The sequence below is a fragment of the Neopsephotus bourkii genome, unplaced genomic scaffold (genome assembly GCF_033783945.1).
Source record: "Neopsephotus bourkii isolate Nb327-2 ecotype Australia unplaced genomic scaffold, CSIRO-AGI_Nbou_v1 NB_1767, whole genome shotgun sequence".
NCBI classification, from domain to species: Eukaryota; Metazoa; Chordata; class Aves; order Psittaciformes; family Psittacidae; genus Neopsephotus; species Neopsephotus bourkii.
Window position 1 is genome coordinate 1,534,932 of NW_026902241.1, and position 25,760 is coordinate 1,560,691.

Below are 25,760 nucleotides of genomic sequence, written 5' to 3' on the forward strand. Positions count from 1 at the left end.
TTTCTCAAAATTCTAGCCCAGCTGGATGAAAAATTCTGAGTCAATTTTAGTCACTCTTAATATTCCACTGAAAAAGGGATTAGGGTCTTGTCAACCTTTTCCGCATTCGAAAAGGTAAATAAATAATTCCTCACAAAGTCACACATAAAACTCCAAACACTGAACCCGTTTGAAAACTCACTTCTATTAAGAGACCCAAATGAAGATATATGTAATTTGCTCAAGGTTTAAAACACTTAGAAGGGCTGGTTTCAAGATTCTTTTCTCTGTTATCGTGAAGTTATGTCAGTGCTTTTTTCCTTAATCTGCTCTGGACTTGTCAGAGGCAAATTTCCAATTAGGGTTTCCTTTCCTTTCCTTTCCTTTCCTTTCCTTTCCTTTCCTTTCCTTTCCTTTCCTTTCCTTTCCTTTCCTTTCCTTTCCTTTCCCTTTCCCTTTCCCTTTCCCTTTCCTTTCCTTTCCTTTCCTTTCCTTTCCTTTCCTTTCCTTTCCTTTCCTTTCCTTTCCTTTCCTTTCCTTTCCTTTCCTTTCCTTTCCTTTCCTTTCCTTTCCTTTCCTTTCCCTTTCCTTTCCCTTTCCCTTTCCTTTCCTTTTTTTTTCTTTTCCTTTTCTTTTCCTTTTCTTTTCTTTTCCTTTTCTTTTCCTTTTCTTTTCTTTTCCTTTTCTTTTTTTTTCCTTTTCTTTTTTTTTTTTTTTTCCCCTGAAACTGTACTGCATCATAGACATCACCTAATTTCATCAAGCACCTATAGGTCAGGGATCTGGCATGTGTCATTTCACCTCCGAAAGGATATCTCCAGTAAATGTAGTTTTCAGTTTATACTTAAGAATGGATGTTGAGATGACTCAAAAAACTACAAGTGAACTTTCAAAACTTTATTTGGCAAAGATGCTGCATGTTCAGCATGTTACAATATCATAGTCAGTAGCTGGCTGAAGAGGTGATCAGCAGTTCTTTAGTAGGGAAAAGTCAAGGAATACAGCATGAGCTACTTTTGTAAATAGGCTGGAACATAACTATTCTCAGACAGAGAGCTGTCAAGTTTTGTCTTCTACATGAAACCAGAACTGGAGCAATTGTTTTTGTGTACATGCACAGTAACAGAATAGTGTTTCTTTTTATGAACAGAAGTAGCTCTGCTCACTTCAGGACAAAGTGTCAGGATATCTGCAGGCTGGTCAAAGCTCTCCCTATCAGTCCCTGTGTGAATTCTGGCAGCACCTTTTTAATCACTGCTTGTTACTTTGAAAATGTATTACATGCAAAATCATTGTGAAACTTCATTCATTGCTTGTAAATAGTTAGAAATCTTGAAACCTGTAGCAATAATTTTATTTTAAATTCATTTCTTCTTTCCAGTGTTTTAAATTGAAACAAAACGCTAGAAAAGACCATTACAATGAGCAAGTATAATCTTTTGCATATCAAATACCCAATGATTCCCAAATCCCACAGTTTGGTTTTAGGGTTGTGTGTGCAACGTGCTTTGGTCTTAATGTAATAAAATGTATATGAGTCCATTTAAGCATGAACCTTATAGTGATTGCTCATTTGCTTTAAATAAGCCTTTGCTCAAACAATTTACGAATTGAAGTCTAAGTACTTGGAAACCAGTGGATTTAAAAATCTGTAAGCACTGTTATTTTTGGGAGATACTCTCACTTGTAATCCTTGGGAATTGTTCTCATACGGCAAATTCCAAATTCAACTTCATGTAATGTCTTCAGGTTTGGGGTTTCCCCCCGCATAAGCAGAGGCAGGACCAAGTCCTCATTCACACTTCCAGCTACATTAGCTTGAATAATTAAAGATTATATCCTTTCCTTTAAAGAATCTCCTATGAAATCAACACAAGCCTTAAGGAAGGGCATGAGCTTGAGATGATAACATTTATTTCACATTCTGAAGCTTCCACAGTGCTTGCAAAACATTAATTTCAGGCATAGTTTAAACTAGTAGTTATGTATCTGACAGTCATGCTGGTTATGCACCAAACAATCTGTGGTTTTAATCTCCCTAATGCCGGGAGCATAAAAAATATGCTTTGATATCCAGTACATATTTCAAGAGGAAAAAAATACAGCACATTTAAGCTTCCCTTTCTACATTATATACTAAATATAGTATAATACAAATAATAACATGCTGTGGAATGTTCTACTGTAAAATGATTTCACTTTCAAAGAACAAGAAGTTTTGGCCAGCTGGGCACACACTGTAGGCCAAGGAATTCTGTCTTTTGCAGGCGTGCTAAAATAGGTGGCATAACCTACTCTAGAGCTAGAACACTGTGAACACACTTGTGCATGCAGTAATGTTCACCAGCCTCAGTAAGACTCTAAAGGAAAAGAATTATTATTGATGAATGAAATAACACAACTTTCTTTCTCCAGAGGACTGTCGTTTTTCTACAATGAGCCAAATGCAGATTTGCAGTCTTTTATCAGTAAGTCCTCAGTGTACTAAAACTCATAGTGTCTGCAGTGAAATGTTCTGTAAACTGTAAATGGTTGTTTTTCTAGTAAAACATATATCTCCTCAGAAGGGAAAATTTTGCACACTAAAAATAAAACAATGAAAGCCATTCAGTAAATACATGCAAAATAATTTGCCTTTACATTAAGGAATACTTGTGGTTTGCAGTAACACTTGTAAGCTCAGTGTTTGCAGCAATATTTGCAAGTGGGGTGATAATGGGCTGGAAGATTCAGAGAACAATACCAGTACTTTCTAAGTGATGCTGAGCTCAGCAAAGGGATGCCTGGCTGCCAGTCTCCAAAAGTCTGGAAAGTAAGATGCTAAGCATTTTGTGTGTTCTCAAAAGCTGCTGAATCCTTGTCCACCCCCAAAGACAGATAAGGACTTGTACAGAAGCACAGGAGCAGCCCCCTAAGAATCAGGAGTCCTGAACTATAGTTTCCCAGCCCTTTTAGCAAGAGCAGGCTTATTGTGAGGAGTAGGATTGCTTATCTACCTGTAGAAATTCTTTATTTGAACATGAAATATATAACAGGAAAGTGACACAGTGAGACTTGAATCAGGCCTGATTTGTCTGTGCCATTTTCAAATCCTGGACTTTTTTCACATCAGTGCAATTAGTCTCTACTAAGCCAGGGGTTATCCTGACATGATGCAAGCATGAGAATCAAGAATATATGTTAGCCTCAATTAAATATTCCATCTTTATCTTCATATTCCAGCTAACTGTACAATCCCAGTATTCAGCTGTAGATGTCTAAAATCTTGCTTTAGTGAAAGATTTCAAAGATTTATTTGCCAAGAATAATTAAACCGTGCAATTTGAGAAAAACAGTTTGAAATAAGGAAATGAGTAATCCCATAGCAAAACGGGAAACTTAATTAAAAAAAATAGTTGTCATTCATGCTCCCTATCTGGATAACCAGAACTAGAAAAATGAAACACAAGGAGTTCTGCTCCCATACAAACCTTACCAGCTATTAAAATGTGTCCACCTGTTCTGATGGCCTAAGACACAAATTCTTTGTAAATGTTACCATGAATTTTGTAAGCTATTAAAAAGTTCTCTTTGCATGAAGCTTTATGTCCTTCAACATTTTCCCCACACTGTGGGGAATTTTATACAAGCTACCTTAATATGGAGTCTTTTAAGATCCTCTACAATCAGCAGAACAGGATGCCTACTACCACAGCTGGGACTGTGGCATTGCAAGTTCTGTGCCTACGGTTCCTCAGACAGAAGCTCTTCCATGGTTATAGGAAGAAGGTGAGTAATGGGAGGTGTTCTCTGAAAATTTAACACCCTTGAGAAAACACATAGAACCAGAATTTTTTTGTTTGATTGCTTGATTTAAAGAAACAGAATAATGAAATTTGCAGAAACGTGCATATCAGTAATCCCTAAGAGGACTTGTTTCTTCAGGAAATGATCCCTCTTGTGGCACCATTTTCTTTCATCTAAAATAAACACTGGTTACAGTTAAAGATACAACACTATAAATATGGAAGCATATGACAGATCAGTAAATTAGAGCCGGCAGTGCAAAGACAAGTTTCCCTTGGACAGTGGGATATTGCGCACTAAGAAATCGCCGCTACCCGCCTCTGGGCAATATATGTTCCCTCCACAATGGCAGCTGGAGACTCCTCAGAGATCTTCATGCACAGAAAATTGTTGAGATGATTGAGATTCCTCATAAAATGCACATGCATGTTTGCTTCAGGGACCTAGCTCAGGAGTCTGGGAAAGCTTTTATGATGGTTTCGTAGGCAGGAGGGGGGGTTTGTGTGGAGTGGCAGATGCGGAGGCTGTTGTTAGACCAGTGGAATTCAGGTCGGCTCAAGCTGTTGGTAGTGCTTCCTACAAGGGTTGTGGTGGTATTTGTGGGAGTGAGGGTGATCAGCTGACTGTTTGTTTCCACAGGGAGAGGAGGACACTGCAGGAAAGGGTGGAAGGTAGATGCACGAAAGCTTGACTTCCTGGGGAAAGAGTTGGCCTGCTCCAAGGACGCTTGCCGCTGGAAGGTGAGGCTGGCCAGGCTGAGGTTGCTCCGACGTTCACAGCTGCTGTTGCGATAAAATCCAGTCCTGCCAGTAGTATTGCCACGGGAGGAGGGTCTGGACCGACAGCTGAAGGTTGAGGAGTTCCCCTGGGAAATGTGGGCACTAGCTCTGCGACGGGACAAGCACGTAAACAATGCCCAGATAATACCTCCAATCACCAGTCCGATCACCATGGACACCGTGAAGGCTATTGTTATCTGTTCTGAAATACAACAACAATACGCAGCAAAGTTATTTCATTAACTCTGAGGGATTTTCCTGCCAGAAAATGAGTTGAAGATGGCAACCTCCTTAAAAGATGAATAAAATCTAAGGTCTTTGTATGTAATATACAAACTTTACAACACAAAACCAGCAGTTCAGATTGCTTTCACTTTATGGTGTTTTTTATTTTAATTTGCATAATTCAACAAGATACAGAAAGTAGCTTGCATTTAATACCAGTTTCTGTATCAATGCAAGGGAAAAATCAGCCTCTTCCAGAATCAGCCACCCACCAGCAACAAGGTGTGCTATAAAACTGCCAAGCATTTGCTTCTGTGGGCAATACAAGGTGCGGATTTATGCAAACTTGTCATCATGTTTATAGATGTTGATGTTCTATGTTTATGTGTTTGCAAACTCACCTATTACAACAGTGATGTAGCTTCTACCGTGTTTTTAAAGGAGTAAGCCTTATACTTATTAAAGAACGAGAACATGTTCCATCCTTTTACTGCTGAGTAACAGGTACTTTAAATCCTCATACTAATTAATGCAAATTAGTATATCCTAAATGGTCAGAGATAAACATTAGTAATGGTAAATCACCTGAATATTTCCCATCCTCAATGCCCAGTTTAAAGATGCATTAGTCTGCCATTAAGTAAATTTCTAGCTCTTTTATAAATGCTTTCAAGAATCAAGCGAACTGAAAACAAAGAAAAATATGGCTAGGATTGGTTTCTCAAATGAGATTATTTCCTTGTATATTTCTAAGAATAGGACTGTTCCTTCAGAAAACTTCACCTACTTTTGCAGCTGAGCACCAGCTTTTTTGCTGTTCTAAAAACTTTGGAGATACACTTTTAATTCCGCATAAGGCCTGAAATGAACAAAAACCTTTATAGATCCCCTCAAAATTTAAAAAGGAATTGGATCTTTAACAAGAAGGAAGACCACATTGACTACTGATGGAGCACAGAGGGAATAAGGGAAAAAGAGCAACACAACAGCTCAAAACATGTTTATTCTATCTGTCCTTTATTCTATAATGTTCTATCATGCTTGTGAAGCATTTGTGCTAAAAAGGAAATTGTATTAATTAGACAGAGAAAGGTGAGTAACTTTTGCAGCATATAGAAGCTCAAGCTAGCTAACGCTGTGCCTGTTTGATCCTCATAACAGAAGATAGCCACTCCAGGACTGGGATCAAAATGTTAGAGCCCAAAAAGGGCAAGATGAGAGTAGGCTCAACATTTTCTTGCAGGGTAACAGCTGTTAAAGAGTTTCCCCTGAATTTATGGTGCTGCACAAACAGTCCTTTTTCAGAAATAATGACACTGAATCCAGGCTGTGAGAATTAGCCACAGCAGGTGCTGAACAGGCAAAGGGAGCAAGTGGCTGTTGGACAGCCATAGAGACAAGCACACAGTGGAGGGAGAGGAGAGGTGCCAGGCATAGCTAGTGGGACCAGCTTGCAGGCAGAGGCACCCTAGTATGTGCCAACAGATGCCTTTGCTCAAGTCAGGCGTCAGTGCCTATCAAGGCTTAAACTTAAGGCAGGTCACTGCAGGAGGGTGAAAGCAAACATTTATTTTCTTTTCAGCAGGGGAGATGTAAAAAATTACTGGTATAATTATATTTTAAGAATTAGTTATTATTACCTTCCTTACCTACCTTCTTACTTTTCTCCCTTCAGTGAAAAATTGTTAGCTGTGTGATTCATATTTCCAGTCCGGGAAAATTAGCTCCTTGAGCACCAGAAAGTTTAGCATAGAATTTTCCCAGGGTTCTGGGTGGGGACTCCGAGCATCATTAAATTGGAACACAGCCTTTGCTGTTGCCCATCAGGCCCTGACAGAGGGGCAGTATGTTCTCCCAACATGCCTTTGCGGGTGTGGTTCCATGCAAGTCCAACTTTATCATAAATTACTGACATCACCATGAATCTCCTATCCAGGTTTATTCACCTAATATTTCTTTTAGGATAGCCTTGAAGTTCCATGAGGCCCTCTAATTAAGCCGTGATACTTGGAAGGTTATACAATCCTACTGTTGCTTGCTTGTAACCTCTGCTTTCAGATAGTCTTATAACCATTATCCTTTTCAAATGGGAGAATAAAGACTGGAGAGGATAATGCATAGGATAACGTTGCAGAGCACTCCTCCCTCTTGGGAGCACTTTGTTGCCCTTTTGTTCGGAGGTGGATCAGATTTGACCCTAAAATATAATTTTTCTTCAAGCCCTCATTTTTACATCTAAGAAACTCTTGACTAGGCAGGCTAAAGTCAAAGGGTGATTGCCTTTTCTGCTTTTTGCAAGAACCCACAGGCAGCATCCTGCACTGCAACTTCTGGCTGCAGATCAGAGCTTTGTCATCATTCTGCCTTTTACCAACATCTTCAGAGACACAGGAGGCCTTAGCATGTCCCTTTTGGTCAGGAATAGCCTATTATGCCATTTTAATAGACTTAATACATTCTGTTACTGAAATTTTCTACTTATACTCCTGGAGGTGGGGAGGGACAGCCAGGACTTTGTGACCTTCAGTTGAGTAAATCCCAGGGGTGTCCTAAAGACAGCAGTTCCCAAGTACTAAGGCTGCAGTCTTGAGTACCCCCTACTGCTGTCCACGCATGGCTATGGGTAAGTGGAACAAGAACTAGTCCTTTCTTAGGCTGATTTCTTTTGCACTTCAGCTGAAATGCTAGTTAGGTTATTATATTTGAGACTGCACAGGGATACCCCAGGTACAGGGCTCTGTGCTGCCATCTGGTATCTCAGCTCCTATTTGGGCTCTCAGTTCCAGCAGGCAGGAGGCAAAGAGGATCTCTGTGGAGCTCAGCAGCCTGGAGAGTGAGCAGAAGCACAGCAAGCCGCATCAGTGTACCTGGCTCTGGGGTTGCCATGCACCATGGTGAGGATTTGTCCCTATATCCTTCTAGCCATAATTTTCACCAGCTGCACAATCAAATCAGCATTCCACACTGTTAAAAGCAGATGAGGGAATTGACAAAAGTATCGAGTGCAGCTCTTCAGTCCTTCCCACGTGCTGTTACCCTGTGCTGGAGGTACAGCATAAACAATTATCCCTTTGGATAATGTCTTGCTTTTCTCTTTTCTTTTCTTTTCTTTTCTTTTCTTTTCTTTTCTTTTCTTTTCTTTTCTTTTCTTTTCTTTTCTTTTCTTTTCTTTTCTTTTCTTTTCTTTTCTTTTCTTTTCTTTTCTTTTCTTTTCTTTTCTTTTCTCTTTTCTTTTCTTTCTTTTCTTTTCTTTTCTTTTCTTTTCTTTTCTTTTCTTTTCTTTTCTTTTCTTTTCTTTTCTTTTCTTTTCTTTTCTTTTCTTTTCTTTTCTTTTCTTTTCTTTTCTTTTCTTTCTTTTTTCTTTTCTTTTCTTTTCTTTCCTTTCCTTTCTTTTCTTTTCTTTTCTTTTCTTTTCTTTTCTTTTCTTTTCTTTTCTTTTCTTTTCTTTTCTTTTCTTTTCTTTTCTTTTTTTCTTTTCTTTCCTTTTCCTTTTCCTTTTCCTTTTCCTTTTCCTTTTCCTTTTCCTTTTCCTTTTCCTTTTCCTTTTCCTTTCCTTTCCTCTCTTTTTTTCTCTTTTCTCTCTTTTCTCTCTTTTCTCTTTTCCCTTCCTTCCTTCCTTCCTTCCTTCCTTCCTCCCTCTCTCTTTCTTTCTTTCTTTCTCTCTTTCTCTCTCTTTCTCTCTTTCTCTTTCTCTCTTCCTCCCTCACTCCCTCCCTGCCTGCCTCCCTGCCTCCCTTCCTTTCCTTCCTTTCCTTCCTTTCTTTGTTTTGTCTTTCTTCTTTGATTCTTTTATTTTTTTTACCTCTATATATGAATGTAAAAATAAAGGGTCAAATTATTCTGTGGGTAAACTCAGCTGGCTTTATGCTGACTATTGCAGTTGCCATATAGTACCCCAAATGCTCTCATTCCCATTTGGACCTACATTTATTCTTTTTGGTTCTAGAAATATCACCAGACCCATTTGTTTCAGACGCTTTATTCTTTCTATTCCCACACTCTCTGTGACTTCAGTGGGGATTGTGGATCACACTAATAGGCCAAACTTGCTTTTATGTTCACTCCCTGCAGAGGATGAATGTCACTGAAATGTAATTCAGTTCTAAAAACCAGCGTTGAAGAATTGTAAATCTACGCCCATTGATTTCCTCTTTAGAATGCCCAGTGATCATAGCCCTGAGGTACATTGGAGAAAATATTACCAAACAGAGAAAAAGATCAAAGGCAGAGTGGGACTTGCTGCACCTGGGATTTTGAGGGGAACAGCTGACTTTCAGGGAGTTGTTTTTCTCTTTCTTAATCTGGCAGGGCAGAACTAGCCTTTCAGGAGACTCAGAGCAATACCAACACAAAGTGTCTCCCACGGGGCCACTGTAATATTCTATGGTTTCCTGAGAACTGTTCATGTCATTCTGTCCTCTGCTTTTAAGGAAAAAAGAAATTGGGATAAAGTAGGGATGCTTCCAGTAACAATAACTCCCTAGGTGCTGGTTGCCTAAATGTGTTTTGATCTGTATGTTTCTCAGGCTGCTCACACTGCTTATTTTATTTGATTATGCCATAACCAAAAGGATATAGTACTCCACCTCAGTCAATTTTCTCCTCTCTCACTTCTAACACCAACTGAGGTGAAGGACAAAGGATTTTTTCAATCAAAGGATTTTTTCTGTCTCAGAACAGACTTTGAAATACAAATCTAAAAATAAAAGGATAAGGAAACAAAGATGCTGAATATCTTAGCTACATTACCTTTCTTATCTATGGTATTTCCAATGTGTTCATGAAAAAAGGTTGAAGGTTCAGAACCCACAGTAACACCTATGACTACAGGATGCTACCACCAGATCTGAACACCAAGTCAGCATGTGTCTGTTAGGACAGCATCTATCCAGATCAGGCAATTCAGTTTGAAGTCCCTCTATTCTCTCCTCTCTGATTTCTGCATGCAGCGTTAAACAAATGAAATACTAAAGGTTTGTACAGGGGATTATTGGCCCCGCTATGAAAAGCTTTCTGTTGGTTGTTGCAGCTTTCTGTAAAGCTTTCATAACTTTCCCTAAACTATATATATGAAGTGTTAGTATATATCCTACCAAGTTGATAGCCTCTAGCAAGTCCTTAACACTTTATAGAATCCTCACAGGAGAAATTTGGACATGTTATTAGTAAAGATGATAGACTGGCTGATAAGGTATTTTTCCTAGCATTTGGCTCTGAAATAATTTCTTCACATCCAGCCTGAACATCAGCAGCAAGGCCAAACAAACATCATACAAACCTGTAAATCTTCTGAGAAGTGAACTACATTCTCTCTTTCCTTATATTAGGATATACCTCACCAAAATCTAGCAACACAGTGCCTCCATAGACTTGTCAGTTCCTGGATCAACAAAAATCTTCCTATAACAGATTTGCTTCCTGTGGTGGAGAATCCTGCTCTATCGTGGAGCTTAGCAGGATCCTTGGAGACATACTCAGGTCAATCCCTTACTTTTGTGAGAGTTTGATCTTCCTTTCATGTGTATGGACCACATCAGATAGCAAGGCATTCCTTTGAATTTGAAACATGTTTGTATTGAGGATCCATTTTCCCAAGGAATCTCCCTCTTGCCCTCATCTGTGGCTGCAATGGGCTGGAACAGCGTTTTGCTCCCAAAAGTCAGGAAATCCTCGTTTGCATTGTTCCTATAACCTTATGATAAATTCCCCGAGGTGTAAAATTAAGATGGACACAAGATCTGCCTTGGCCATACTCACAAAATATGCATTTGTAAACTTTTCAGCTGGCCATGCGTGTGAAGGGATGGCAGTACCTTTCAAAATCATGTCAGTATCAGCTTCAATGAGAGCATCACAGAACAAGAACCAGGGTGGGGTGGGGGAAAATAGGACAATGTGCTGAATGCAAAGGGAAGAGAAATGGAAAAGCATCTTTTAGTCAAGCTGTGCACACATGACTTGAATTTGAACTGAATCTTTGCCAATAATAGCCGATAAAGCTAATAAAGAAACAGTTTTCCAAGCATCTGGTCTGCTCATGCTATTGCTAAGCATAAGTAGGCAGAGAACACTCACAGTGTGAGATGATACCTACGCATTTTATTTGATTTCTAGTGGGTGACTTTCAAGTATGACAATTTTCTTTATGTTTTGGAGCTGTTAATTTTTTGTTATTGCTTTACTAAAAGAGAAATAATGAAGCAGTATTATCTTAAAGTTATTAGAAGAGGAAAGGTAGCTTGTCAGTCAAGGATGGCCTTGTTCAGCATTCAAACTCAACTTGCTAGAGATGTTTTATTCATATTGCGTTAGACCAGGATTCTGCAATTTTACTTCAGCAACTCAGAGTGATTCTACCATTTTTCTTTTCTTTCACCTGTTTAAAACTAGCATGGAGCAGTGCATACCTGACATGAAAAATTTATTCCATGCAAGCTTGCATGCAGAATGCAAATTCACTGATTTCAGCAGTATTAGCAATAAGATGTATGAGAACATTCCACCATGTTGTATAGTGCTAAAGAGCTATTTTCATAATTTCAATCAAAATTTTAGAAGTATGATTTTATTTCCATTTTCATTCTTTCCTTCTCACATTTTTGTGAGCTCTCTTTTCTTTATGTGATTTTATATGCCAGTGACTCAAAACTTGTCTATGTAAGCATTACTCCCCTTACATGCACACATGCTTGCGCACATGCCATCAGCTTGACATAACCTAAAACTGAAAAACCTTGACAACTGGTAGAGGGTTTGATCTCAGACATGGAAAAATCCAGCTGAGCCTCTGTGTCATCCTATTTTTTTTCCTGAAATGAAAGCTCAGTGTTAAAAGCTGGTATAAAACCATACAAACACATATGCAAATTCATAACTGAACATTGCACAGCTTAGTGTAGAGCACCAGCTAGTGTATTAAAGCATGAATTGCATTTTACAAATGACAAACCTAGTAACCTGACTAATAAGAATTATTCAGACACTATATTACTAGAGTTTCAGTGTCTCAGCTTTTCAAGTGAGGCTCAGGGAAGTCACAGTAGATGTTCAGAGCACAGCCTCATTTATGCAAAATGAAACAGAAGCAGCCTGGGTCCATCAGTTTGAACAAACTCATAGCACCTTTCTGCAGCTATAGCAAATATATACCTCTAAGCTGAACAGGCTGCAAATACTCCTCACGTGTTCTGGGCAGTAAGTTTGGAAAGGAAAAAATACTCTAGGCCCAAAGAGCTACCACTTTTCCCCACTATAGAATGTTTGAAGTTATTTGAACTATTTTATGCTGGTTCTACCAACTCCAAGAGAACTTAGTTTAAAGCTAGAGCTGATATCAGTAGCCAACTTCTCTGCTGCTGTTGCCATGCTGTGTTCACAAATGCAATTCCTTTGCATCTGACAAGTGTTGACTTACTGTCTTCCCGATCTTTGTCACTAATTGTATTAGCAAAACAACCTCTCATTAATCATTTGTAGGCAGTCCATGATTCAGTTGGGTGGGTGAATCTGTTGCTGTGTAATATCAACCAGCTGTGATCTTAGTCATGGCAGAAGTTTAAGAAAGGTCACACACAATTCTTGTGAAAAGAGTGAGAGTGATATGGGACAGTACAAGGTGGTTCAGGTAGCTGTGAAGTCCAGGAAACAAGCAGATGAGGATGGTGGCATCCACAGAATCTGTGGGGAAAAAAAACTGCAAGAAAATCAGAACGCAGGACACGAGAACTAACAAAATCAGTAAGATAGTTAGGCTGTCAGAAATGTCAGGGCTCTGCATTCAGACGCAGCTTGCTAGAGAGATGCTTTATTTGGATTGTTCTAGTGCAAGGTTCTTTTCTGCAGCAACAGAGAGTAATTCTCGCACTTTATCTAGTATCTAAACAGTTGGGTTTATGTCCACGGCAGATAAAATAAAAAGTAGAGCAAAGGCAATGTAAAAACATGTTTCTATCTATAAGGGCAGGTAAGAACTAGAATAGATAGTTCAGATAGGTGGTGCATTTACTTCCATTAAATATTTTAAAAATCAGTATCAATCAGGAGTTGTTGTAATATCGTTAATCCTGTCTTGAAAAAGGAAGGTAGAACAGATGACCCCTCAAGGACCATACTGACGGTATTTTGTGCAGTTTCTAAGACTTTCCTCGGTCATGTAAGAAAATAGGCTCCAGAAGCGTCTGAAAAACTGCTAAGTAAATGGAAAGGAAAAAAACCAAAACCCCTGCAGTCTGTGCCCTTGGACTAATTCTGAGTTTGAAATGCAGAAGCGACGGCTGTTCATTAGACAGCAGTTACAAACGAGCAACCTACCCAGGAACAAGATTGCCCTCTGCTGGAACTTTATGCTGGAAAGCTAAACAACACTTAAACCAGAAAAACACTTAAAACAGAAAAAGCCAACAAGAAACATTCTGACAAAAGATTAAAGAGAAAATTAGTAAAAACTCAAAACTCAGAAAAACTGTGAATTACACTGACGTAAACACGACCATCATTTTGCAGAGGCTTAAAAAGTAAGGTAGACTGAGGCACAGTGTAGGAGTTCAGAAGCTTAATGAAGCAAAGCTAGCACAGTTTTGTGGCTTTTGCAAATATTTGTGTTGATGGAGAAGCAAGAGGCTAAGTGTGTTCTTAAATTCATATTTCTCACTATCCACAGTGATGTCCAAAATGATCTCCCTGCACCAGAGTGCATTTGCTTTGTTTACTAATACGCTAATTTATTGTGATAAAAATCCAGAAGAGTGGAATATGCCATCTCAGTATTGCACAAACCAACTCAGAGATGATGATGTTCCCTCGATATTACTGGCAGTTGATTTTTACTGGAATGGTAAAGATAATTGTAATAATCAGGAGGAAACATCTAAGATAGAGATGTCAGCATGTTTAATGTAATGCCTTTGGCATAACTATATAAACCAAAGCAAAGATTCCTTTATGCAGACAGAGATAGAAACTTTGTTACTGTGTAGTTTCATTATGGTTCCTAATGCATTACAAAGGCTGTAACATAATTTTAATCTTTTCCACATGTGCAACAAGCAATCCTCTGGTGAGGCATTCTTGACTAACCTCACAAAACCAAAGCATAGCCCTGAACTGAACTGTCTCTGCATGTACCTCATCCAAACAGTAAATCACAATTTGCTACAGTGCAATATGGCATTATAGTTATTACTTAATTGATATGATTATTTTACAGAGCCTGAGTATAAAATAATTTGCTATATGAAGAGAACATGGGTGAATGGTGTGAAATCTTAATTAGGATTTCCTAAAATTCTTAAAATTAAGAAGGAAATACCAAAGTATATGTGCTACATTTAAGAAAACAGAAGACATCTAGGGTTAGAACAAAGCACAAGGTTTCCAGGTTACTGGCAGTACTGTACTCTTCAATTAGCTGTCTACAGTTCAGAAATTTTAGGTTATTTTTCTTTTTACTTCCTGTGTGACCATCAGTCGGTTTCAGAGATCTCTTTTGAATCAAACTTTTCTATGAATGTTAATTTCAGTGTGGGCTAGAAGACCTAATTAAGTAGTACTTACAAGAATCTGTGCAACCATAAACTGATAAATTCTGGTATCATTTCTAAGTGAGTTGATTACAGACCTGGAGTATTAGTCAGCTCTTGATGACCCTTGTCATCCTGATGACAGGTGATGCAGGCTGGAGACTCAGTGTGAAGTGAGATATTGGTGCTTGTCCTACATGAGACAGTGGTGTTTGAGAGGCTGAGTTTGCACCAAGCTGGTCCAGATCTTACTTGCTTAGAGACTCCTGCACTCCAAAAATGCACTCCAAAATCACCTGAGCCAATAGCTGTCTCCTTCTTCATTTACCCTCTGTCTGGGTAATTTATGCAACTTCCACAGAAGCCATGTGCCTGCTTGGTTGTCTCATTATTTCACTACCCTGGTGGAATCCATATAACACTTCTTTTTTTTTTTAAGCAAAATTTTTAAAATTAACATATGGCAGTTAAATGGTCAAATATGCTATAAGTGTGTGTTAGGGTCCTGGATTGTGAACTCAAATGTCTGAAACAGGGAATTCGCTTTCTTCTGCAAATAAGATGCTGGAGAAGCGATGCAGAGGGCTTTGCTAAGAAGAAGAAGCTGCCTAGCAGTTTGCTTCAGGAATCATGTATCAGAGCCCAAACAAGGTTTTGCATTGCATTGAACTGATTTTTTTTTTCTCCCCCAATTATTTTGCTGAAAATTTCCTAGCCATTATTTCATAACAATCCTGTATATATTTGTGGTGTTGATGGAGTTTTGGTTGAGATTATCTAACAGATAAATCTTAAGTTACAATTGTCCCATTTTCAATACATGAAAATCAAACTCTCATTTCCATATCCTCAAGTAGAAGTGGAATAATTTATGTTAGGAGAATAATCTAGGATTGCTTAGTGCAATCATGCCAAGTGCAAGGTCCTACACCTGGGTCGGAGCAATCCCAGACACAGCTACAGGTTGGGCAGAGAAGAGATTCAGAGCAGCCCTGCGGAGAAGGACTTGGGGTGCTGGTCAATGAGAAAATGAACATGAGCCGGCTGCAGTGTGTGCTTGCAGGTTATCCTGCCCCTTTATTCTGCTCTCATGAGACCTCACTTGGAGTACTGTGTGTAGTTCTGGTGTCCTTAACATAAATTGGACATGTATCTGTTGGAACAAGTCCAGAGGAGGGCCACGAGAATGATCAGGGGACTGGAGCACCTCCCGTATGAAGATAGGCTGAGAAAGTTGGGGCTGTTCAGCCTGGAGAAGAGAAGGCTGCGTGGAGACCTCATAGCAGCCTTCCAGTATCTGAAGGGAGCCTATAGGGATGCTGGGGATGGACTCATTAGGGACTGTAGTGATAGGACAAGGGGTAATGGGTTAAAACTTAAACAGGGGAAGTTTAGATTGGATATAAGGAGGAAATTCTTTCCTGTTAGGGTGGTGAGGCACTGGAATAGGTTGCCCAAGGAGGTTGTGAAGTCTCCATCCCTGGCAGTGTTCAAGGCCAGGTTGGACGAGGCCTTGGGTGATATGGTTTAGAGCGAGGTGTCCCTGCCCATGGCAGGGGGGTTGGAACTTGATGATCTTAAGGTCCTTTCCAACCCTAACTATTCTATGATTCTATGATTCTAAATTTAACTACGACATAATAGGTTACAAAATCTGAATTAGTACCTTTTATTAAGTTTGTATAGGAAGTGAAGCTTCTACCTTGAAAACAGGAAGAAATGAAGTTGTCTGTACTGTTATTGATAGTCTCTTTTTTTGTTTCAGATTTTCTTTTTATTTTTTTTCTGTCCTGGGTTCAGCAGTAGCAGTCATTTTTCTCTTTCTTGGTAGCTGGTGCAGTGCTGTGTTTTGACTTTCGTCCTGGGAACAGAGCTGATAACAGTGAAGTTTTGGTCTGGTCAAGGACTTTGTGAGCCTCATGCTCTGCCAGGGAGGAGGGGAAGCTGGGAGGAAGCAGAGACAGGACACCTGACCCAAACTGACCAAAGAGGTATTCCATACCACAGCACGTCATGCCCAGGATGTAACTGGGAGTTACCCAGAAGGGCTAGGGACTGCAGGGTTGGAGGAGGTATCGATTGGTGCTTGGTTGCGCTGGGGGGGGCAAGTTATCGGTCGCCTGGTGCTGAAGTGTTGTATTCTCTTCCCTTGTTATTTACTTTATCATTGCTATTATTGGTGGTAGCAGTAGTGATTTGTGTTATACCTTAGTTACTAAACTGTTCTTATCTCAATCCGTGGGAGTTGCATTCTTTTCGATTCTCCTCTCTGTCCCTCCGGGAGTAGGGGGAAAGGGGGAAGGGGGGGAGTGAGTATAAAAGCTGTCTGGCTGGGTTTGAACCACGACATTTTCCCAGACAAAGGATAGGGTTATGACATGAAAATAACCTCAAAAAGGCAAAAAGGTCAGTCATTAGTCCTGACTGTACTTTGTGATCTTTTGTGATAGTGCACATCTCATTTCATCTGCATACTCCAGACTAATCTCTGTAAGGGAGATGATACCACTCACAGCCACTCATCTGGTTCACTAATATTTTTGACTCATGGTTAAGTAAATTACAATAGTAAAATCAGAAGCTGTGTATAAATACTGAGCATTTTTCTTCAACAGCTCATGTGACGATAAGCAGCACCACATATTCAATACAGTAGGTGTAATTGCCAAAATATGTATGTGTGTTTAATTAATATTTAAATAATACTCTGAAGAAACTTCCCCTCTTCCTCCTGTTACCTCAGATCTGTGTCCTTTCTGCTAATGACAGTTAAGCATTTGATAAATCAATGGCTGTATGGAGGGGTTAGGAAAGCAAGAAAGAAGTAATTAGGATGATACAAAACATTGCCTGAGGATGACAGACTCACTTTAAAAGAATAATTTATACACAAGAAAGAAATCATGCTCTGAATAGACATAGTGCAAGAATAAAACTGATCTCTTCATGACAGAGTTTGTTGCTTTCATCCAACTACAGTAATACTCTTTTCATTGGGCTTGCCAGAATAATGGCAAGGAAAAAAAATCAGTCCCTCGTTAACTTCTACTTTTATCTCTCTGACAGGGCTGCAAATAAGATCTTGGAATGGATTTATATATTACCTTCCTAAGTGTAAGGTCTGACTATTGATATAATCCCCTTTGCTTCAGTAATGGAAGGGATAACTTCCACTTGCTTTTCAAATGTTTTGCTTAACTGATAGCAAAATATTCATAATTGTATTAAATTTTTAATAATTTGCCATTCTGACTCTTAAGAAGACAGTATATGATTTCTTTGATTAATTTTTATGTAGGGTTTATACAAAACAACAGTAGTCTAGTAGTTGATACAAAACGGTACCTCCAAAAGCTAGCTGGAAAATGAAACACAGCATAAAGCTAAGACACATTTCTGCCTCCTAGATAAATCAGCATGGGCAGTGTATGCTTAGATTTGCTGTATGATCTTGACTTCTGTCCCTGATGGAGCACAGAGGAAATGATGGTTTCCTACAAGCTTGGCATCAGCATAAGTGGCATTAGAAGGTGCAGTGCAGCATCTCTTGCCTGGCTGCTTCAGGCTCACTGTAGCAATACTGGAAGACAATGAAACACACACAGCCACTGCAGGCCAGTACTGCCACATGCATAAGAAATCCAATACAAATCAGCCCTTTTCAAGCACAGCTGAGAGGGAACAGAGACATCGTATATCCTGAAGCTGAAAGGGGGAAGCTGAGCAATGCCTTCCTTTTTTTAGTTACATCACAAGTTATAGATTTGTTTCTTGCTTGGTATAAGAGTATTTCTGGAGGACTTCAGAGGAGATGCCAAAGATCCTGAGTATTACAGAGGAAGGAGATTCACTGCTGTCATTTGCCCCTGAAGGGCTGGTCTTCAGACACAGCTACTACCATTGCTAATGCCTCACGATCACATGCTATCTTTTATCTTTCTTCAGTTAAACCCACACCCTTGTAGCCATTTCTCTCAGCATTAGCGCTATTTAAATAAAAGCTGTGTCCTATTTGAGTCACTGACTTAGGCTGCTCTGCTGCTGTCTTGTGACGCATTCCAAGCCAGCTCACACTGTGGTCAGGGGAGCTGGAAACAGGAAGATCTGGTGACCTTGACCTGGTAGGTAGGACAATAACCCTCTTCCTTGTAGATACCTTAACAGGTTCAGTCAGAGGAAAGGTGGTATGTGTGAGTCTCCACTGCACCAGCAGCCCTCTAGCTACCATGATAATTATAAAAATTAAATCAACTTCTGACCACTTGAGCACTTGAGAAGTGATTTAGTAATGTGACATTTTCTACCTCTCTATCACAGGATTTTCATGTGGATCAGTATCTCATCCGAAGCAGAAAAAAGGAGATTGCCATTAGTCAGGGGAAATCTCTGTTGCTGCAGAAGCCATGCAGCAAAATTTACTTGGATGCTGCTGGGCCTGGGAGGAGGCATAACCCTACAGCCCCTCTCCAAGAGGTGAAGAAAAGTCTCAGTTCCTATTTAGGTGAAGCTGAGTTTTACTGGTGTTGCCATTATTTGTTTTTGTCTGTGTGCTATGTTCTCAGGGTCTGTCTGAGGTCCCAGAATGTGGCATTTGTAATAGACAAACCAAACTGGTCCTTGTCCTAAAATTTCTGCCTAGCTGTACAGGATTTTTATCATCCTGATTTTTGTAAATTCACTATCCAGATAAATCACTGTTCATCATTATGAAAGAAGTTACTCATTCAGATGAAATCTTTGGTTAAGTAATCTGGAAGTATGGCTTCACTACTAAATCGGTGACATCATGTAACATTTCACTGACGATCAGAAAGGAGAACTTGAGGTACACTATATTAAGGCTAGAAACAACTTATTAAACATTTGGATGATGTACCATTACTGTAAAGATCTCATTGTCTTTCATAGTGTTTTTTTAAATGTATTATATTTTATATCTGTGCTGTACATCTGTTTCTCAGATAAATGCACTTGAAAAAACTCAGTGTGTTTACAGAAAACATTTGCAAAACCAGAACCGTCTTTCTGTTTGATTCTGTGTCACATTTTACCTCACTTTCTCTTGACAATATCCCTATGAAGCCACACAGGGAAGTTTGTCTGTTTTTTTAAAATAGGGACCTGCAATGTGGAGGAGCCATCTGTCTTGTCTTCCAGAAACTAACAAGCAAATACATCCCTCCTTCCTATTTTATTATTTTTTTTATTAGACTACTTTACATTGGGTTGTCCAAATTCACATGCCACTTACTTATACTAGAACCAATTGCTGAGGGCATTTGGATTATATGATCTTCAAAACAAGCTACTATCAGTAGATATGCTTGGCTGTGAAATGGGGATGAAAGACAAGCTGCTTTTTGTTATTAGAGGTATGGAAAGGTAGCTTTGAAGATGTACAACTTCTGCTTTTTTTAAAGGCTTCAGCTGGAATAAGTAAAGGAGAAAATATTAGTGAGAAGATGGAAGGTTAGGAAAGTAACAGAGAACTAGCAGGGCTCTAGGAAACCTCTAATAGCAAACCTGGAAGAATGAACCATTTGTTTGGTTGGAAAAGATAGGTGGGGAGCTGGAAGGAGGGTTTGTTCACATGCAATTTGCTCTCATTTTAACTCTATCAAGATGGGGACAGAAGTCTGCTCAATTACTTGAGTCCTTCAATATCACACACCAGGAGACAAAGCCCTGAGCTGCAAGTCCTGACTGATGCATCAGTATCCTTGATAACCCAGACTTCAGACTCTGAAATTCAAGTGTTAAGCAACCAGACTTGTTAAGGTAGTGCATGATAAAGAATCCTGGGCAGTCTGAGCAGGAAAGTTATTGTTGCAGATGTAGTCAGTGTATCCCAGATGAGGAGATGCAGATTCAGTATGAAGATGGCATTTTATACATACACATATATATATGTACATAATAATTATGTTTATATATATTATGAAGTCAGATATATGGATCCTCTCTTCTTCCGGTAACATTTGCTAAGCCCATTCTGTTCCTTTCCCTTTCTCTTACCACATATTGATGTATTTGCCTTGCTTTTAATTCTGATTCTTATTGGGTAATTTTGTCTATTGCTTACATGTCATTTTAACTAAATGCAAAAGGCAATGAGGATAACAAAAATCAAAATGGACAGACAGTTATCACTGGCATGCAATTTTAATTTATTGTTGCCGATAGTAATATGAACGGAGAACTGCTCCCTTAGTCATCAAAAATATAGTGTGGTATTTTGGGTGATGGCAATATTCATACTGGCACACTAAAAGGCTCCATGCTCTTTCAGTCTGTTTTTTGAATATCCTGCTACTTGGATAAGCACTGAAAGTAATTCTTCCCTAAAACACCAGAGCAGGACCACATCATGAAGTTGGAGGAAAATATTTTGCCCCTCTTCTCCCATTGGGACTGCTTCCAACAGCAGCCTGTAAAGTCTGAAGTTGTCTGACTCCAGCAGAGTGATTTCAAAAGAAAGAAGCTTACTTGCTCCAATTTTTGCAGGCATCAGTGATCTAACCCAAAGTCTCTGCAGAAAGAGAATATATCTCTTGTGAAGACATTTATTCCTTGTTCTGCAAGGAAAAAAAATCCAGTTTATCAACTTAGAGTATCCTCAATTACCTTTTGGCTGATTGTCACAAATTAAAATACCATGAAGTATATGCATGCTAGGGTGAAATTCTGAAAAGTAAGAAGAGGGGATGCAACAGAAGAAGCAAGATAGGAGTTCAGGAAGTACATCCTTGAGGCTGATACTGCATCTGAATCCAGAGCTTCAGGTTTTCCTCCTGCTTTGTCAGATTTCAACCCTGAATATTTTCTTTACTAAGAAAAAAAATCTCCAGTGTTGTAAAATACGTATATTGGCTCTGTGTCACACATTCAGTTCCTCCTATCTGTCAGCAAAGGAATTGCATCTTCAGCTAAGCAGTCCCTATTAGCAGTGCCCAATCTACCACGATAAAGGCCCTCTGGGGTATTTTGATTTATGCTGGTCTTTTCCAGACATCAAAATAGGAAGAGTAGTAGCCTCGTAGAAGCTATCACTGTCACATCTGCTATCAAGAGTTCCACAAGTGGCTCCAGATTGTGGCCTTTGTGTGTTCACATTTCCAGCAGGACAGCTGAGTCTTTATATGCTGCTGCTAGAGGTAGACTGCAAGGGTACAAAGTGTGTGAAAGGGAGAAAAGGGAATGCAAAGAGACCACCCAGTTATGCTGGGAATGGCACTGATAGAGTCACTAGAGTGGAAGCCAACAGGCTTAATCTAGTCATCACACAGGTAGGCAAATTCATCTTTTTCTTACTTGCAAAGAACTAGACCAGATTTGCTGCTGTGGCTTCTATTCTCCCACAGCTACTAGCAACGAAGGATCCCAGAAGAAAAAAGGGGTCCCATGGCTGTCTACGTTGGACTTTCCTGTATTTGCTATCTTTGTTACTGTTCGTACTTGCCTTTCACAAGTAATATTTTAGTTCATAAAGAGAATGATGCAAAGTCCTTAGACACCATTATTGCTACACCAGTAAAGTGATACCACAACACCATGTCAGATGTTAGGATATACTCATCCCTAATGACCCTCTTTTCCAGCAGAGTATATAGTCTGACTTCTTTCAAGCAGACACATTTTAATGGGAGAAGACCAGTGGCTTGAGGGACAGACAAGGTAAAATTTTACATAATATTTAAGTGCATGAGTGCATTTTTAGCTCATAAGGTCAAGTGATAATGTTTGAAGTATTAGTGCCAGGGAGTTTGCAATATATACAAACGCTGGAAGCCAGATGATATGTGGCATGGTTTCCACACACTGGACAAATAGCACCCTGGATTCTGATTCAAGAGAAAAAAATTGCCCTTAATGTTTTTAATGTATTAAATTATATTTTTACATTTTCAGATAGATATTTGAGTAAAGCTAGACTGAAGAATAGCTGATATGTTGATTAATGTCTGCTTACACTTTTTCTCTCTGCTGCTGTCATAATGATCAAATGTACTATTTAAATTAAATTTCCTGATCCTAAAGTATATTATTATCTGCACTGCAGAAATAGGATTGTCTCAAAGCCATGTATTAGATTTAATTGTGTGCAACTGAAAATGCTTTTAGGAATTATAAGAAATGCACTCATGGTTAAAATGGAAGCATCTTTACTCCCACTGTTAACGTACAAATCAAAATGAACTCAATAAAGACTATATTAAAACAGTAAAAAATGAGATAAGTAGTTGATGCATGGGTACCAAACTGAATTTCTCACTCAGTTATTGCCAAAACTCTTTTTGAAACTGCCAGTTAATAAAATAAAATAAAATAAAACAAAATAAAATAAATTAAAGTAAAATAATATAAAATAAAGATTCTCTGTCTACAGTTCTATGTGATGCCAACAGCACTGAAGTTCAGCAGATGCTGGCTCTAAGTGCTTCTCATCCTATCTTTCCACCATACTGTGGATTCCCACTGTAAAAGAGGATGGCCAGAGGTTACATAGCTTCATAGAGGCTGGCACCTGAAAGATACGAGCTCCTGCATGCTTGCAGGAGCTCAGACAACTTGTTTGAAACAGGTACTCATGTCTACAAAGACCGTGCAGCACCTGTAGTAGGGAACAGCTCTTGCAAAGCGAGAATCAGAATTCAAATTTTATGCTTGTGACACATTGCACAGAGGATGTTTGCTGACAAGGCAAGGAGCTGTAATATGAAACTCACTAATTTAAACCGGAGGAGGAGGTTAATATTTGGGTTTTATTTTTTCTTTCCAGCAGAACTCACTTTGGGCCTGCAAAACTACTTGTTCGCTTCTTCTGTTTTACTCTGCTGCATAATTTAGCATTTAAAAAATACTGGAGAATGATGATGGTGAAGACCAAATACCAAAGAAAAATTCCTGCAAGATCTGCACCTAAGATGTTATGAACTCTCCAGGCTGTCACCTACTATATGCTGACCTTGCAAAAAAATGTGCTATTTTTTTTAATACTATTATTTGCTAGGGGTTTTGCATGAATATATAGAGCAGACTTAGACTACTTAGGCAGTTCACACAGCATGACTTAAATCGAGGTATGTATATCTTGTTTTTATCTACGCAGCTTTATTCATACACACTTCCACCAGCCTGGAGCAGCTGTGGAAAGATTTATATGTTCCTACACATAAATAAGCAGTGGGTAGTTTAGTTTGTTCATTGTTTTAAAATTCTTACCGTCACATTTAAGATGCTATTGTGTGAAGTTACAAATGGAAAATGGACAGCTTCAGAAAACAGGATGCCCATATATTTTCCAGAATAGGGAACCAGCAGTTAGACAATGGATGGTTTATAAAATTGTAAGAGATTAAATATCATTATGAATAGCTGCTTTAACAATTTTAAAACATTTATTTTTTCTCAGTTAGTCCTTCTCAGCAAACATCTGCGCACATGTTAAAGTTTATACTTAAGCCGAGTCCATAGGAGCTGCTGAGAAGTCACACAGGCATGGAAAAGGACCTCACACTCACAGCATTACATAGTGGGTGGCTTACAAAAACAGTGAAACAACCTTTAAAGCATAGTCTGAAAAACCTGCAGTAACAAGGAGATGTACATTTTACACAAGGATTCTTAAAGTACATGCTGATGAAAGCACTTTCTTTTTTGTTCTGAAAGAGCCATTTTAGAGTTACATGTAGTTCCACTCTATAAATATTACAGTTATTATTCAGAGTCCAGCAGACAACCTCCAGACAACAAGGGACTCTGAGACACTAATGACAATATTTTTTCCACAGCTGACCTTCAAGTATTTCTAAAGATGCCCAGTATCATTATCCTCGTCTTTAGACACAAAAATGAAGTAAGTTGCTCACGATCTCCCAGTAGGAAAATATGTGTCACTGCAAGAAACATGGAAGGCATTCGGCAGATTCTTGTTCCTTATGCTAAGGAAATGAAGGAACTTCTTTCAATCTTCTTGTATAGTTATTTTCCATTCTTTTCCCAGGGTACTTTTATGCAACAAAAGTTCTATTTTGTTAATGTATATTATTTTTTAGTTTTAGATCATGCACAGATTCTTGTAGGGGCCACTGCTCAATACCAGATCATCTTATTCACTAATGCTAAATGCTAATACATATTAATGTTAAATATAGGAAGAAAAAAAAAGCTTTTTTGAGGGGAAGGGCTTTCCACAGCTGTTGCACAGAACTTTGAATGAATTTCAGCATTTCATACTTCCACCTCACACTCTATATGTTTCAGTAAATGAACCATTCCCAGATTTGTGTGAAATAAAACAGTCTTAATGAATAATAACCAAAATATACATTGAGGAAAAAGTAAGGAAAATCTGATCATGAGGCATCACAACAAATTTAAAAGAATTTTTTATTCTGGTGAACTAAGAGTTTATTCCAAAGATTGCAACATGTTTAGTTTCTGCTATCAGAAGATGAAACAGATCGTGTCTGCCATGTAAGTACATCCATTAAATGGTTGAGAATATCTACCTGATCTGAAACATACTGAAGTCAATAGACACCTTTTCAACTGACTTCAGTAATTAACTTTGTCAAACAATCAATTCTGCCCTGGAAGTTCCTGCTGTCTTGATTAGCTTAAAAACATGATAAAACTTTGTCAAAGAAACATTTGGAAAACAATCTTTTGCCCTGCAAGAAATACAAAATCTATTCATTACTTGGTTCTTCCAACATGAGGCTTTAAAGCATGTAGATGCATTTTTTTAAGGCAATCACCAGCTAACGTCAGCTGCTACTTTAACAATATTCCAGAAAAAGAAACAAAATCCTTACCCCAAAACTTTGGTGGCCATGTGATTGGAGAGAAAGTACTGTTTCTATCCATAACATCCAAATAACAAATACAGAATTGTATGTCCACAGAGGAGCAATGGGTTTCTGAATGTTTGAGATTTAGCAGTTGAAGCAATACTTCCGTGCTGCCAGGGAACTGTGTTGTTTGCCTGAAAGGAAATGTATGTATCACGTTTCCTGCTTGTGGACTCGAATTAGCAAGTGCTTGCCTTATCTTGGAACACCACATGGTTCCCCAGACGGGGGAATAGTTTCCTTCTCGTCATTTCCTTAGCCAGAGCAAATTGATTCAGAACAATACCAAATCTCCTCCTTCTCTGAAACTTTTCAAGCCCCAAAATGTACAGAGATAGAGAGATGAAAATTCCTTTTTCTTTCCTTTAATGATTTTCTATGTTGAAGACCTTCCTTAAACATTCAAAAGAACTTGTATTTGGTGGGAATTTTCAATAAGGAAGAAATGTGTCAGGAGACTTTTAATAAACATGATTTCATTAGTATATTAATGTAGACATGAGGGGTTTTAAGTCGCTGTTGTTTCTCTTCTAGTATGAGGAACTAGCTAGGCCTGACAGTGTAACTGTAGGCTTTAGTATTTTAATGAGTGTACTTCAAATTTCCTTTGCCAGTTCTCT

General features: G+C 38.8%; 1 protein-coding gene across 1 annotated transcript; it reads right to left on the reverse strand.

The window, feature by feature from the left end:
* Positions 1–1,319: 1,319 nt before the first annotated feature.
* Positions 1,320–25,354, reverse strand: MYCT1 (MYC target 1). Its single transcript, XM_061378518.1, has 2 exons — positions 25,105–25,354; positions 1,320–4,746 (listed from the first exon to the last, which is right to left on the reverse strand). The coding sequence occupies exons 1-2, from the start codon at positions 25,352–25,354 to the stop codon at positions 4,214–4,216; spliced, it is 783 nt and encodes a 260-aa protein (XP_061234502.1). The 3' UTR covers positions 1,320–4,213.
* Between the last annotated feature and the right edge of the window lie 406 nt (positions 25,355–25,760).

Excerpts from the sequence above, each read along its gene's own strand:
- MYCT1 (XM_061378518.1), bottom strand. The coding sequence starts at position 25,354 with ATGTGGTGTTCCAAGATAAGGCAAGCACTTGCTAATTCGAGTCCACAA. Across the intron at positions 4,747-25,104 it reads ATGGCCACCAAAGTTTTGGG|AACAGATAACAATAGCCTTC; the intron begins GTAAGGATTTTG and ends GTTGTATTTCAG.